The sequence below is a fragment of the Pseudophryne corroboree genome, chromosome 6 (assembly GCF_028390025.1).
Source record: "Pseudophryne corroboree isolate aPseCor3 chromosome 6, aPseCor3.hap2, whole genome shotgun sequence".
NCBI classification, from domain to species: Eukaryota; Metazoa; Chordata; class Amphibia; order Anura; family Myobatrachidae; genus Pseudophryne; species Pseudophryne corroboree.
The window spans coordinates 790,804,650-790,818,890 of record NC_086449.1 but is presented as its reverse complement, the minus strand read 5'-3'; the positions used below and the strand labels follow the sequence as shown (position 1 = coordinate 790,818,890).

Sequence of the window (14,241 nt, the reverse complement as noted above, 5' to 3'; positions counted from 1 at the left end):
TGTCTGACTACTGCTGGAGTGTTGGTAGTGAATGCAGAGGGAAGGGGAGTGTATGTTTGTTTGTGCTGGTGGAGTGCTGGCAGTGAATGGAGAGGTAAAAGTATATGTGTCTGGGTGTTAAAAGGGGTTGTGTATGGGTGACCGGCATTTGGGATCCCACCAGTCACCATACCGACACTGGGATCCTGGGAATTAGAAGGTCATTGGGGGACAAGTGCAACAAAGCCCCTTTCGGACTCGCTGCGTTCGCCATGCTGTGGGCTTGGTGGCAAGCTGCACTCGACACAGGTTCTATTCCCATTCTATGGGTGTCGTGGACACCCACAACTGGGAATTGTCCCTATTAGTTGGCATTCCAACTGTCGGGATTTTGAGAGGGCAAGATGCAGGCATCGCTATTGTGACCGGCGGTCTTGGTGGTCTCAGGACTGCCGGTCACATAACTACATCCCACTGAAAGAGAGTTTGAAGTAAATCAAGGTGTGAGGAGAGTGTGCATGGGTCCAGCAAGGGTGCTGGCAGTGAATGGAGGGGGAGTGTGTGTGTGGGTGCTGCCGGAGTGTTGGAAGTGAATACAGGGGATAGGAGAGTGTGTGGGTGCTGCTGGGGTGTTGTGAGGTGGGGTATTGTGAGTGCAGTGGAGGAGAGTGTATGTATGAGTACTGCTGCAGTGTTTTTAGTAATTGGATTGGGGTGGAAAGTGTGAGCAGAGTACTGAGGGAGTGCTGGATGGGAATGCAGGGGGAGGAGAGTGTGTGTCTGGGTCCTGCTGAAGTGTTGGAAGTGGAGGGAAAAGTGTGTCTGGGTGATCCTAGAGTATTTGTAGCGAATATGGGAGTGGGTGTAACTGAGTGCGGCTGGTTGTAGGAAGTGAATGGGGTTAGGGGGAGTGTGTGTCCTGGATGCAGCTGGGATTGGGGTGTTGGTAGTGAATGTAAGCAGTGGGTGGGCACCAAGAGCTATATCACCTCCGGGCTCCTGGCATGAACTTACACCACTACACACACACACACACACACACACACACACACACACACACACACACACACACACACACACACACACACACACACACACCCATTTATGCAGTATATTCTAAAAACCACTATAGACTATATGGATTGATTTATATAGGTTGCTCACAAGCTAGTGAGGTAAAATTGCTTGCAGTATATATGGTATACCATGGCAGTTTTTTACTTGAGTTAATAACTGTTCTTTTACAGGAACGCAGGATTCTACACTTGATCCTTAGCTACAGACAGTACACCATACAATGCAAAATATTTTGCCCCATTTGCTTGCATTCATATTGTCAGCTATATACTGTACTTTGCTATATAATCATATTCATATTCTAAAAATAAAACTATTATAAACCTATACTGTACATTAATCATATTTTTACCATTTATGTTCAGCTAGGGACAACAGCCTTTTTTAGTATCATAGATATGTTGCTGAAAATTGTTTACAGCCATTTTGCCATTAGTGTTATGTCCAAATAAACAGAATAACAAAATCAAAATTCATAGTAAATATATTATTGGCTATGGTACTGTATATAGTAATCAGAAATAGAAATAAATAAAAAAAAACACATATTACATGAGGTATTTGTTATATAATAACATATTGAGTAGATTGTGTCTCACCTCAACTGGAGTAGTTGTTTCACTTTTTAAGATGATTAGATTTTGAACACTTTGTCCACTCTGTACTGTGAGATGTCTATCCGCAATCACTGCATGAGGCATTGTTCCTACTGGAATACCAGTATTATAAAACATAAATGTGTCACTTCCAGATCCTGCTGTTAAGCAGGCTTTGTAGCAGTAAGTCTTTGTAAGTGATCCATTCCCCCTAACTTCAATGAAATGAGGTTGAGGCTTTAATCCAGGTGGCAATCTTGTTTCAATGTTATTGTTTGCTTGTTTAAACATTTCTGTAGGGTTTGGGTTTTGAACTCCACAGCAACATGTACAGCATGGCTCAACATTGCCAGTACACTTGCAACATTTAATAATTAAAAGTATTATTACTGTTAAAAGAAATACAAAAGAAATGGAGCACAATGCAATTATCAAATAAATAGTCATTTCTGAATAGTTTGTGGTGTTTTTGATATGTCTGTGAGAGTCAGGAATAAGTTTTGAAACCCTGTCCACCACAGCAACACTTATTGTTGTTGAAGAGGAGAGTGGTGGATCCCCATTATCTCTTACAATAACAGTTAAGTTGTAGCTTGCAACACTGTCATCTGCAACTTTCCTTGTAGTCCTTATTTCCCCTGTATGTAAATCGACTGTAAATAGTTTAGGATCTGTAGCTTTGCCCAAGTTATAAAACAACCAGGCATTTTGTCCTGAGTCTGCATCCACTGCAATTACTTTTGTGACAAGGTAGCCAACACTTGCTGCTCGTGGAATCATCTCAATGGATCTCGAACCATTACTAGGACCTGGATATAAAATTGTTGGGGCATGATCATTTTGATCTTCAATAAAAATATTTACAGTAGCAGAACTGCTAAGTGGGGGGGTCCCGGCATCTTGTGCTTGAACAACAAAGCGGAATTCTCTCAGTTTTTCATAGTCAAAGGACTGGACAGCATATATAGTGCCGTTATCAGATTTCACTGAGATATAAGAGGAAACAGGGAGGCCTTCAACATCTCCTTGAAGGAGTAAATATGAAACAAATGCATTTTCATTGGAATCTTGATCCATCGCTTTTACAGAGAACAAGGATACACCTGGAGCATTATTTTCCAATACATACACAGAATACAATGATTCCTCAAACACTGGAGGATTGTCATTCACATCCGATATTTCCACATACAGTGTCTTCTGAGATGACATAGTTGGATTCCCAGAATCTATAGCTATCACTGTAACATTGTAGGAAGGGCACTTTTCTCGATCTAGTTTTCCATCTGTTACCAGCTTGTAGGTATTTTTAAATGACTTTAATTTAAATGGAATATTTTGTTGTATTGTAAGGCTAACCTGTTTGTTTATCCCTGAATCTTGGTCTGTTACACTCATTAAAGCCACCACAGTATCTTCCTGTGAGTTTTCAGCAACTGGAGAATAATTTGAAGTCACCACTATTACTGGCGCATTATCATTGGCATCAATTAACTCAACCAACACTTTGCAATTGCCTGTCATAGGTACTGGACCTTTATCAGTAGCTTGGACATGAATCTCATAGGATGATGATATTTCATAGTCCAACGCACCATTCACTCTCACCTCTCCAGTTTTTGGGTCAATGCTAAATAATTGTCTGACTTTCTGTGGTGTATAACTGCTAAATGAATATGCCACATCCCCATTTGACCCTTCATCTGGATCTGTTGCATTTAACTTGATCACCAAGGTGCCAGTTGGTGAATTTTCAAGCAGACTAACTTTGTATGTAGACTTTTCAAAGAAAGGGGTGTTGTCATTTGTGTCCATTACACGTATTGATATTTGGGCTGTGCCAGATTTTGCAGGACTCCCTCCATCTATGGCTGTGAGGAAAAGCTTGTGGAGGGATTTCTGTTCCCTGTCTAGTGTTTTTTTCAGCACAATCTCAATCAGTTTACTATTCCCATTAAATGTCTTGAGGTCCAGTACAAAGTAATCATTATCACTTAGCTTATAGGTCTGAATTGAATTGGTTCCTATGTCAGGGTCCTGTGCACTTTCAATGAGAAATCTTGCTCCAGGCACAGCTGACTCGCTGATTTCTATGTAATAATCATTACTAGGAAATTTAGGAGCATGATCATTTATATCTAATATCTCCACCTCGATGTTGTGCACCTCTACCGGATTTCCTACGACAACCTCAAGGTTTATCACACACGGACTGCTGGGTTCACAAAGAGTTTCCCTGTCTATCGTTCTATTTATAAATAAGACCCCGTTTTCTAGATTCACATCAAAATACTGCTTGCTATTGCCAGAGGTGATTCTGAACCCCCGTGTGGGGAGTCGCTTGAGGTCTAGACCCAGGTCACTCACCACATTCCCCACAAACGCCCCGTGATTCAACTCCTCCCTCACTGAGTATTTCAGCTGCCCTGCCACCAAGCTCAATGACAGCAGCAGAAGGATTACCTGAGCTTTCAGCCCTAGGCACCCGACGCTAATAGCCATCTTAGATACTAACTATCGCTGACCCGACCCCTCCCCAATACAGCCTGACTCTCACATCCTCTTATTCTATACGACAGCTACTGTTTAATGCTGCAGCAGGTTACCATGTGTGGCCAGCAGTCACTGCTGGATGAGAATCGGATGACTTTGCAGGCGGCTGTTTCCCCAGTAAATCCATGGCTTTGTCTCCGATGCCCCCCTGAGTGGGAGGATACCGAAATCGGGCCTGTTAAATGTTCCGATCTAGCAAGATTGCAGCACGGATTGTTCTTTGCTTCTGTAGCTGATCAAGTCGTCCTTGTCCCGGGGGAGGGGCGTTGAGAAAAGCCTGGCTTGGTTTCAACAGCTAGGACGTGAACAGCGCCAGCGATTCATTCAGCGTTAGAGCAGCAGTGGGCTTGGTTTCAGCACCTGGGAGGTGGACAGCGCCAGGGATTCATTCAGCGTACAGCAGCGGCGGGCTTGGCTTCAGCACCTGAGACGCGGACAGCGCCAGCCGTGCATTCAAGCAGCACGGACTCGGTATCAGCACTTGGGATGCGGACAGCGCTGGCGATTCAGTGGAGCGGCATCAGGCTTGTTTTCAGCACCTGGGAGGTGGACAGCTCCTGCCATGCAGTGTGCATTGAGCAGCAGCAGCAGCAGCAGCATCGGAGAGGTGACAGCAGCTCCATGAAGAACGCTGAGAAATGGTGTATGAGCTCCGGACGGAGCCAGCCCCTCAGTCCTGGCAGACGCGTTGCTTCTATTAACAAGCAGATCTTCAAAGCACCAATGCATAAAACAACATGTCAGCAGTACACTAGCAAGCCTAAGGCTCAGCAGCTCAGGTGCTTCCGACAGTCTCCTTCCGGTGCCACAATGAAACTATGCAGATGCTAGCCAACAGCCTATAGCCACACTCCTCATAGCATGTTAACTAATACTTGCATCAGATTTCAATGAAACAATTTATACAGGAGAAATAATAATATCACACACACACACACACACACACACACACACACACACACACACACACACACACACACACACACACACACACACACACACACACACACACACACACACACACACACACACACACACACACACACACACACACACACACACACACACACACACACACACACACACACACACACACGTATGTACTGTGTATGTATATATATATTCATTGTCAGTGGCGACTGCAGAGGTCAGATTCAGGATCTTTGATGTTAACCATTTTACAGATGAGGGTGGCAGTAAAAATCTTACACGTTTCTTATTGCATTCACATATTTCAGTAAGAATGGCGCAATAGCCCTCCCTGTTTATGCTTTTCAGGAAGCACAGTGGAACAATGACAAGTGTAGAGTATTAGCTGGCCGAGACGAATGTCCCTACAGTAATGTGTGCAAATGATGTTTATATCACTGAATTGAAAACATTAAAATTATATAATACTCTAATGATTGTTTGTATTATATTTTCCCCATGTTATTTTCTTGTTATTTATTCTCTTTTATGCTGATCTAAATTATCTTTTATAGGAATAACAGTTCTTAAAACAATACATTTAGAGTTCATTTGTGGCAAGGGTTTTGTGGGTAGAAGAAAAATATATGACAATAAAGCATAATCCATTCACTAGGAATCGTTAGAAATGAGGAAATAATATACAGTAAGTACATCAGTGATGGCAGTGATTCTAGTGAGTTGATACAGTATTGTATGCTTCATTCACAAAATGGCTGCATCACTATGCATATTAAAGTGACAGAAGCACTTTATCTATTTGTATACGCAGTTAGATAGTTTTCTTCTTAAACATAAAGACAATTTCATAATAAATATCAATTCAAGAAAATTAGCTGCAAGCAATTGATTTGAATATAAATCTCAGCTGGCTGAGGCAGATGGTTTAACACACATATCACAGAATTCTTCCACATGTTATAATAGCATTGATAGATAGATAGACAAACATACATACATACATACATACTGTATGCGATTCTAAGAAAACTGCATTATCTAGCAGGTTTATCATATAAGTCTGCTTAGAAATTTCAAATGGCTTTACCACACTCAAATGACTTTAATTCATTAACAGTACAATCCCTCCTCCAACATTTATTGAATGCATTGCCTTTTGCCTACTACAGTACCTTTGTACTTTGCTTTTCAGCCACGTCTTGTTATGAGAGTTGTCTACAGTATTTGTGTTTCCCTGGAATATGACTCAGCTTGGCTTTGCTCTCTGTATTCCAGAAAACAGATTTGTGTCTTATCTCAGGAATCTACAGTAAATATAAACAACTCTGTCCAATTGTACAAACACACAACTGATAAAAAAGGAATACTGTACATATGGTTTTTTCAGAGTGAACAAGTTGACAGTATTTGGAGAGGGCAATGCCGGCGTAAATATGATGACATGGTTTTAATGTTAGTTAAATCATTTTAACCATGTCAGCAATATTACTTTATACATTATCATAAAACATCCTGTTAAAGTGATACTGCTGACATAGTTAAAATACTGTACTTTAACTAACATTGCAATCACATCAGCATACTGATGATGGCATTGTCCTGTACAAATATTGTTTGTCGACATGTTCATTGTCGAAAAAATGACTACATACAAAAAAACCAGAAAGTCAATAGTAAGAAAAAGCAATATATTTAATGAAAGCTACAGATAGGAATATACAGATGCATAAATGAGTTCAAGTGAAGGTGTAAAACTCATTAAAGGGAAGTGCACCTACTTGTAAAGGTTTTAAATAGTACTCTATATACACTATCACTTGTTTTATGGGACATTGTAGCATTATCTATTGAAAAACTCTCAATATTAGTTATGATCTGATAAAATAGTACTATCAGGTAGCATAGTCATTTTTAGATTTTGTGTTTCTGGCACCATAATTTGGACAATAGTACATAACTTTTTGCAACAAGGTATTCATTATGTGGATATAATGAAGGCAGCATACAGTAGTTACAGGAATTATTGAATTAAATCTAGAAAAGTGAGCAGTTAGTGAATCCAGTGCCATAACTAGACACTTTAGCGTTGTGTGCAAGAAACAGCATAGGCGCCCCCCATAATCAAAATAGGGCCAGTGCACGCCATAGGCGCATGTAAAAAATATGCTGTAGGGGCGTGGCCACAAAATAATAGCAATTCATATTACGCTTCACAGTTGTCTCCATTATTCAAATTACGCTGCACAGTAGTGCCACTTACACAAATTACACCAGGTAGAGCCCGTAGCACATTACGCCAGGTAGAGCCCCATATTTTACATTAAGGCAGGCAGAGCTCCCTTTTACACATTATGGCAGGCAGAGCTCCCTTTTACACAATATACAGGTAGAGTCCTCCTTTTTACACATTACAGCAGCAGAGTCCCAATCTTACACATTATGGTAAGCAGAATACCGCTTATTACACATTATGACAGCAGAGTCCTCCTTCTACACATTATGGCAGCAGAGTCCTCCATTTACACATTATGGCAGCAGAGTCCACCTTTTTACACATTACGGCAGCAGAGTCCTCCTTTTCACACATTACGGCAGCAGAGTACCCAGTTTTACACATTACAGCAGCAGAGTCCTCATTTTTACACATTATGGCAGCAGAGTCCCCCTTTTTACACATTACGGCAGCAGAGTCCCCCTTTGTACACATTATAGCAGCAGAATCCCATTTACACATTATGGCAGATATAAGTATTTTTGGAATAATATCACTTCCAAGTGCCTCCAGGAAGAGGACCAGGCAATGGGCTGTAGTTATAGGATGCAGCAGCCAGTGGAGAGACTGTGACAGTCAGATGTTACAGAAGCTGCCAAGTGCCAAGACATACAGCACAAGTGCGCAACCCATGATTCACGGGTCTTTGAATGGGGCGGAGCTAAATTCTGGAGGGTCAGGGTTTAAATAGCAGCCCGCGGCTCCGGCTTCTTTGCAGGCCATGCAGCGGTGGGAGGCAATGAGAGAGAGCAGGCCGTGCATGTGGTGCTCCCAGATAGTGTGCCTGTAGTGCAGTTGTGCTGTGTGCAAGGCACTACTGGCACACACCTACTTACGGCCCTGAGTGAATTAAACTGTACATTTATGACCCCAAGGGCATAATGATATTTAACTGCTTCACACAGACACAAGCAGAATAATTGGTTATATTTATGTAAGAAGGAGCCTATTGGCTCATTAGTGATGAATTGGTTGCATGGTGCTGATGCTCAGATTACACACAATTCTCACTGGCTCAACTTACTAGTCCATCTAAGCAATTTTTATTCCTTCCCCCTCTCCACCCATAGACAGTCATAAAAAAAGCAGTGAGCAGCAGAGTATTTGAGCATTGCTCATTAAATCTTTTTTTGCTTCAGTTCAATGATCTGCAGCAACCAATTGCTGCTCACTGTATATGAAATGGAGAGACTTTATTCAACTATGGAAGAACACTTTGCTGTCCTGTGCACTGTATGTTTAAATTATATTTTAAATATACTGATGTGGTAATTGTGCTAGCTTAATTGCATTTAGCGCTCCATTTGCCCCTTTATATGGTTAATTTGAAAAATAATGGAACAGTTAATACCAATACCTTATTTAAAAAAAATATTCTAATAAAAATATTTTATTTATTATGGTTTTTTTCATGTTTAATAAATTATTAATTGTCTGGGATGTTTTGGAAATAATAATTGAAAATATTATCTGTGTTTATTACATTTCTGCTCCATTCTTTTTTCTGTTTTTCTACCTTTAAAACACTGCAGTTGTATAAAAAAAACAGTTGAAAAGCAGAAAGCAGTTGCTGACCACAGATACAGCAGCGTGAGGTTTTCCCATCCCCTTTTTATTACTGTAGTTCTACTGCCAATTGCCAAAATGTAATTTACACTCTCACTGGGGTAAATTTACTAAGATTCGTATTTTCCCGTTTCAGGTCAAAGTTCAATCACGAATGACATCGACAGTGTAAAATTGCAACTTTTTGAATTGATTACGTCTAATTTACTAAGCTGCCGTATTTAGCCTTTTCGGGTTTTCCGATGTCGATGTCATTCGTTTGTTTTTTTTCTGTTTTTTACGGCAGTGATTAGCAAAACACTGCCGACTTTTTTACAATGAATCTCGGCCGGATCTGTGTGATCCGTGCTGGGGTTCATTTATTTTATTTTTTTAAATTAAACACTGTAAAATCCCCAAAAAAAATTGCGTGGGGTCCCCTCTCCTAAGCATAACCAGCCTCGGGCTCTTTGAGCCGATCCTGGTTGCAAAAATATGGGTAAAAAATTGACAGGGGTTCCCCCATATTTAAGCAACCAGCATCGGGCTCTGCGCCTGGTCCTGGTTCCAAAAAAACGGGGGACAAAAAGAGTAGGGGTCCCCCGTATTTTTAAAACCAGCACCGGGCTCCACTAGCTGGACAGATAATGCCACAGCCGGGGGTCACTTTTATATAGTGCCCTGCGGCCGTGGCATCAAAAATCCAACTAGTCACTCCTGGCCGGGGTACCCTGGGGGAGTGGGGACCCCTTCAATCAAGGGGTCCCCCCCCCAGCCACCCAAGGGCCAGGGGTGAAGCCCGAGGCTGTCCCCCCCCATCCAATGGGCTGCGGATGGGGGGGCTGATAGCCTTTTGTGATAATGAAAAGATATTGTTTTTAGTAGCAGTACTACAAGGCCCAGCAAGCCTCCCCCGCATGCTGGTACTTGGAGAACCACAAGTACCAGCATGCGGCGGAAAAACGGGCCCGCTGGTACCTGTAGTACTACTACTAAAAAAATGCCCAAAAAAAGACAAGACACACACACCGTGAAAGTAAAGATTTATTACATACATGCACACAAACATACATACATACTTACCTTATGTTCACACGAGGGTCTGTCCTCTTCTCCAGTAGAATCCAAGGGGTACCTGTTGAATAAATTCTACTCACCAGATCCCGGGTCCCAGGGTCCTCGGGGCAACCATTTGTAATCCAGGTACTTGAATAAAATAACAAAACGGAAAGCCGAGCCACGAACTGAAAGGGGCCCCATGTTTTCACATGGGACTCCTTTCCCCGAATGCCTGAAACCCACTCTGACTGATGTCTAAGTGGGTTTCTTCAGCCAATCAGGGAGTGCTACATTGTAGCACCCTCCTGATCGGCTGTGTGCTCCTGTACTGTCTGACAGGCGGCACACGGCAGTGTTACAATGTAGCGCCTATGCGCTCCATTGTAACCAATGGTGGGAACTTTCTGCCCTGCGGTTGACCTAAAGTGACGTCACCGCTGAGCAGAAAGTTCCCACCATTGGTTACAATGGAGCGCATAGGCGCTACATTGTAACACTGCCGTGTGCCGCCTGTCAGACAGTACAGGAGCACACAGCCGATCAGGAGGGTGCTACAACGTAGCGCTCCCTGATTGGCTGAAGAAACCCACTTAGACAGAAGTCAGAGTGGGTTTCTGGCATTCGGGGAAAGGAGTCCCATGTGAAAACATGGGGCCCCTTTCAGTTCGTGGCTCGGCTTTCCGTTTTGTTATTTTATTCAAGTACCTGGATTACAAATGGTTGCCCCGAGGACCCTGGGACCCGGGATCTGGTGAGTAGAATTTATTCAACAGGTACCCCTTGGATTCTACTGGAGAAGAGGACAGACCCTCGTGTGAACATAAGGTAAGTATGTATGTATGTTTGTGTGCATGTATGTAATAAATCTTTACTTTCACGGTGTGTGTGTCTTGTCTTTTTTTGGGCATTTTTTTAGTAGTAGTACTACAGGTACCAGCGGGCCCGTTTTTCCGCCGCATGCTGGTACTTGTGGTTCTCCAAGTACCAGCATGCGGGGGAGGCTTGCTGGGCCTTGTAGTACTGCTACTAAAAACAATATCTTTTCATTATCACAAAAGGCTATCAGCCCCCCCATCCGCAGCCCATTGGATGGGGGGGGACCGCCTCGGGCTTCACCCCTGGCCCTTGGGTGGCTGGGGGGGACACCCTTGATTGAAGGGGCCCCCACTCCCCCAGGGTACCCCGGCCAGGGGTGACTAGTTGGATATTTGATGCCACGGCCGCAGGGCACTATATAAAAGTGACCCCCGGCTGTGGCATTATCTGTCCAGCTAGTGGAGCCCGGTGCTGGTTTTAAAAATACGGGGGACCCCTACTCTTTTTGTCCCCCGTATTTTTGGAACCAGGACCAGGCGCAGAGCCCGATGCTGGTTGCTTAAATATGGGGGAACCCCTGTCAATTTTTTCCCCATATTTCTGCAACCAGGATCGGCTCAAAGAGCCCGAGGCTGGTTATGCTTAGGAGGGGGGACCCCACGAAATTTTTTTTAATAAAATAACCACTTTCCCACCTCTTCCCACTGATATACATGCACGGATCTCATGGATCCCTGCATGCCTATACAATCACGGATTAAAAAAGCAGGTCTGTTTTTTTTTAGCACTTTTTTTACGAGTTGTAATTTTTCACGGCAATGTTTTTTTTTTTTTTGCTTTGCACTTCTTAGTAAATTACCGAGATTCATACTTAAACAGCCGCGTTTTGACCGATGGTGTATTCATTTGTATTTTTTTTGTTGGACTTCCATAAAATTACGAATGCCCTCATCACTGCCGTGATTATTGCTTAGTAAATTACCGAGATGACACTTTGATGAAAAAACGGCATCTCGGTCAAAATCGGGACCTTAGTAAATTTACCCCACTGAGAGGATAAATTACCTTGTCAGTGAGCGACCATTAAAACATAGTTATTACATATACAGCAAATGTATCAAATTAAGATACAGCATATTATTGGAGTTTTCACTGAAAATACTGTAGGCTACTGCTTATTTAGCAATATGTATCATATGGCCTTCCATAGAGAAAGCAGAAATTTCTCCAATGGTACTGTACCTAACAAAGGAGGTCATTCCGAGTTGTTCGCTCGCAAGCTGCTTTTAGCAGCTTTGCACACGCTAAGCCGCCGCCTACTGGGAGTGAATCTTAGTTTATGAAAAATTGCGAACTAAAGATTAGCTGAATTGCGAATAGACACTTCTTAGCAGTTTCTGAGTAGCTCCAGACTTACTCGGCATCTGCGATCAGTTCAGTCAGTTTCGTTCCTGGTTTGACGTCACAAACACACCCAGCGTTCGCCCAGACACTCCTCCGTTTCTCCAGCCACTCCCGCGTTTTTCCCAGTAACGGTAGCGTTTTTTTGCACACACCCATAAAACGTCCAGTTTCCGCCCAGAAACACCCACTTCCTGTCAATCACATTACGATCACCAGAACGAAGAAAAAACCTCGTAATGCCGTGAGTAAAATACCCAACTGCATAGCAAATTTACTTGGCGCAGTCGCACTGCGGACATTGCGCATGCGCATTAGCGACTAATCGCTCCATTGCAAGAAAAAAATAACGAGCGAACAATTCGGAATGACCCCCAAAATGCATTATATTGCAGCCACCAGATTCATCTATATCTGTGACCTTCTTTCACCACAAATTATAGAATGAAAAGCATACAGTAGCTTTTTATTGGGTTAGGTATGTTGATGGTCAGGATGCTAGTGGTCACATGGCCGACATCAGCATCAGCATCCCAACAATGATGATTCCAACACAGAACAGGGTAAGTATTCTACCCTCCCCCATTCCCTTACCCTTATCCTAACCCTCCAGGGGTGGAGGCTATGGCTAACCCTTCGGAGGGGTCAGCTACAGCTAACCCTCTTAAGGGGGCCTGTAATGTGGTATCAATTGAACTGGAGGCCACTGTAATGTGGCACAATATGACCTGGAGGGCACTGTAATGTGTCATAATCTGATCTGTTCATTGTAATGTGAAGTACACTATAATGTTACATAATAAGAACTGGGGCACTTTAATGTGGCACAATATGTAATGGGGGCACCATAGCATTGCATAATATGAACTGGCACTGTAATGTGGCATCATTTGGACTGGAGGGCACTCTAACATTCCACAGTATGAACTGGGGGCACTGTAATGTGGCAGAATATAAACTGGCGACACTGTACAGTATGTCATAATGTGAATTGGGAATACTGTGTGGCATCATTTGTACTGCCAGCCATACAATGTGACATCATGTAAACTAAAGAATTATGATGGTTCATAAAATAAAAGTAGAACACTACTATGGGTGCATAATATAAACTAGGACACAACTATGGTTCCGAAAATTAACTAGGGAACTATTATGGTGTATTAAATGTATACCTGCTGCGGAGAGGTGTCTTTCAGAAAGCATTGGGATAGGGTCCCTTCAATATGTTGCTGTGGGGCCCAAAAAGTTCTGGTTATGCCCCTGGTTGCCACCACCTACCTATGCCCTCCTGTAGAAACTTTTTATGATATACGTACAGCTTTATTGCTTCGTTGACATCTCATTGGTACTATGTTTATGTGATACAAAGGGACACAGATTGATTGAGGGGTTAGTTACCTAAACTGAATTAGTCATATTCTACATTGTGATTATATTTATTATTATTATTATTATTATTATTATTATTATTATTATTATTATTGTTGTTATTATTATTATTATTATTATTATTATTATTTATTTATTTATTCATCAAATGCCACAAGAGTTCTGTAGTGCTAAAGAAGTTGAAATTGGACAAGTTACATAAGTACAGACTAATACAGACAAGATAGAAATAGAAAGATACATAGTTAAAGTGATCAATTAGCATAATTATGTAAGACAAAGGGGAGAGATCCATGTTCACATGAATTTATAATCTGCGGTGCATATGGTTGGAGAAAATAAGGAGAAGAGGCAGGGGTGTCTTTAGAGAGGAGAAGGCTGGGTACAGACTCCTTCTGTGTCCCCTCCTCTCTAACTGGAAGCACTTTTGACGCTGGGCACTAGGGTCACTAGGGGACCCTAGCTATGTTGAAGAGTCTAGTGCACATGCGCAGGTCTCCGGGAAAATGGTGCGGTGGCCATTTTCCACGTGATTTTCTGCCTGGACATGCATGAAAAAATGAGAAAATGGCCACCACGTCTTTTTTTCAGTGATTTCTGCAGCACTGCTTCTGTGACATG

The 14,241-nt window shown here is 42.4% G+C and overlaps 1 protein-coding gene across 13 annotated transcripts in view; it reads right to left on the bottom strand.

The window, feature by feature from the left end:
* The window catches only part of LOC134933536 (protocadherin alpha-C2-like), a 349,525-nt gene that overhangs the window by 125,662 nt on the left and 209,622 nt on the right, over positions 1–14,241 (bottom strand). The window contains exon 1 of one of the 13 annotated variants that reach the window (XM_063928806.1): positions 1,656–5,019. The exons of 11 other annotated variants lie outside the window; for them this stretch is intronic. In XM_063928806.1, coding sequence (XP_063784876.1) covers positions 1,656–4,154 — 2,499 coding nt within the window. In that variant the 5' untranslated portion in view covers positions 4,155–5,019. Of the gene's footprint in view, positions 1–1,655; positions 5,020–14,241 lie in introns of those variants that run through there. One more of the 13 variants, XM_063928796.1, reaches the window with a different exon arrangement.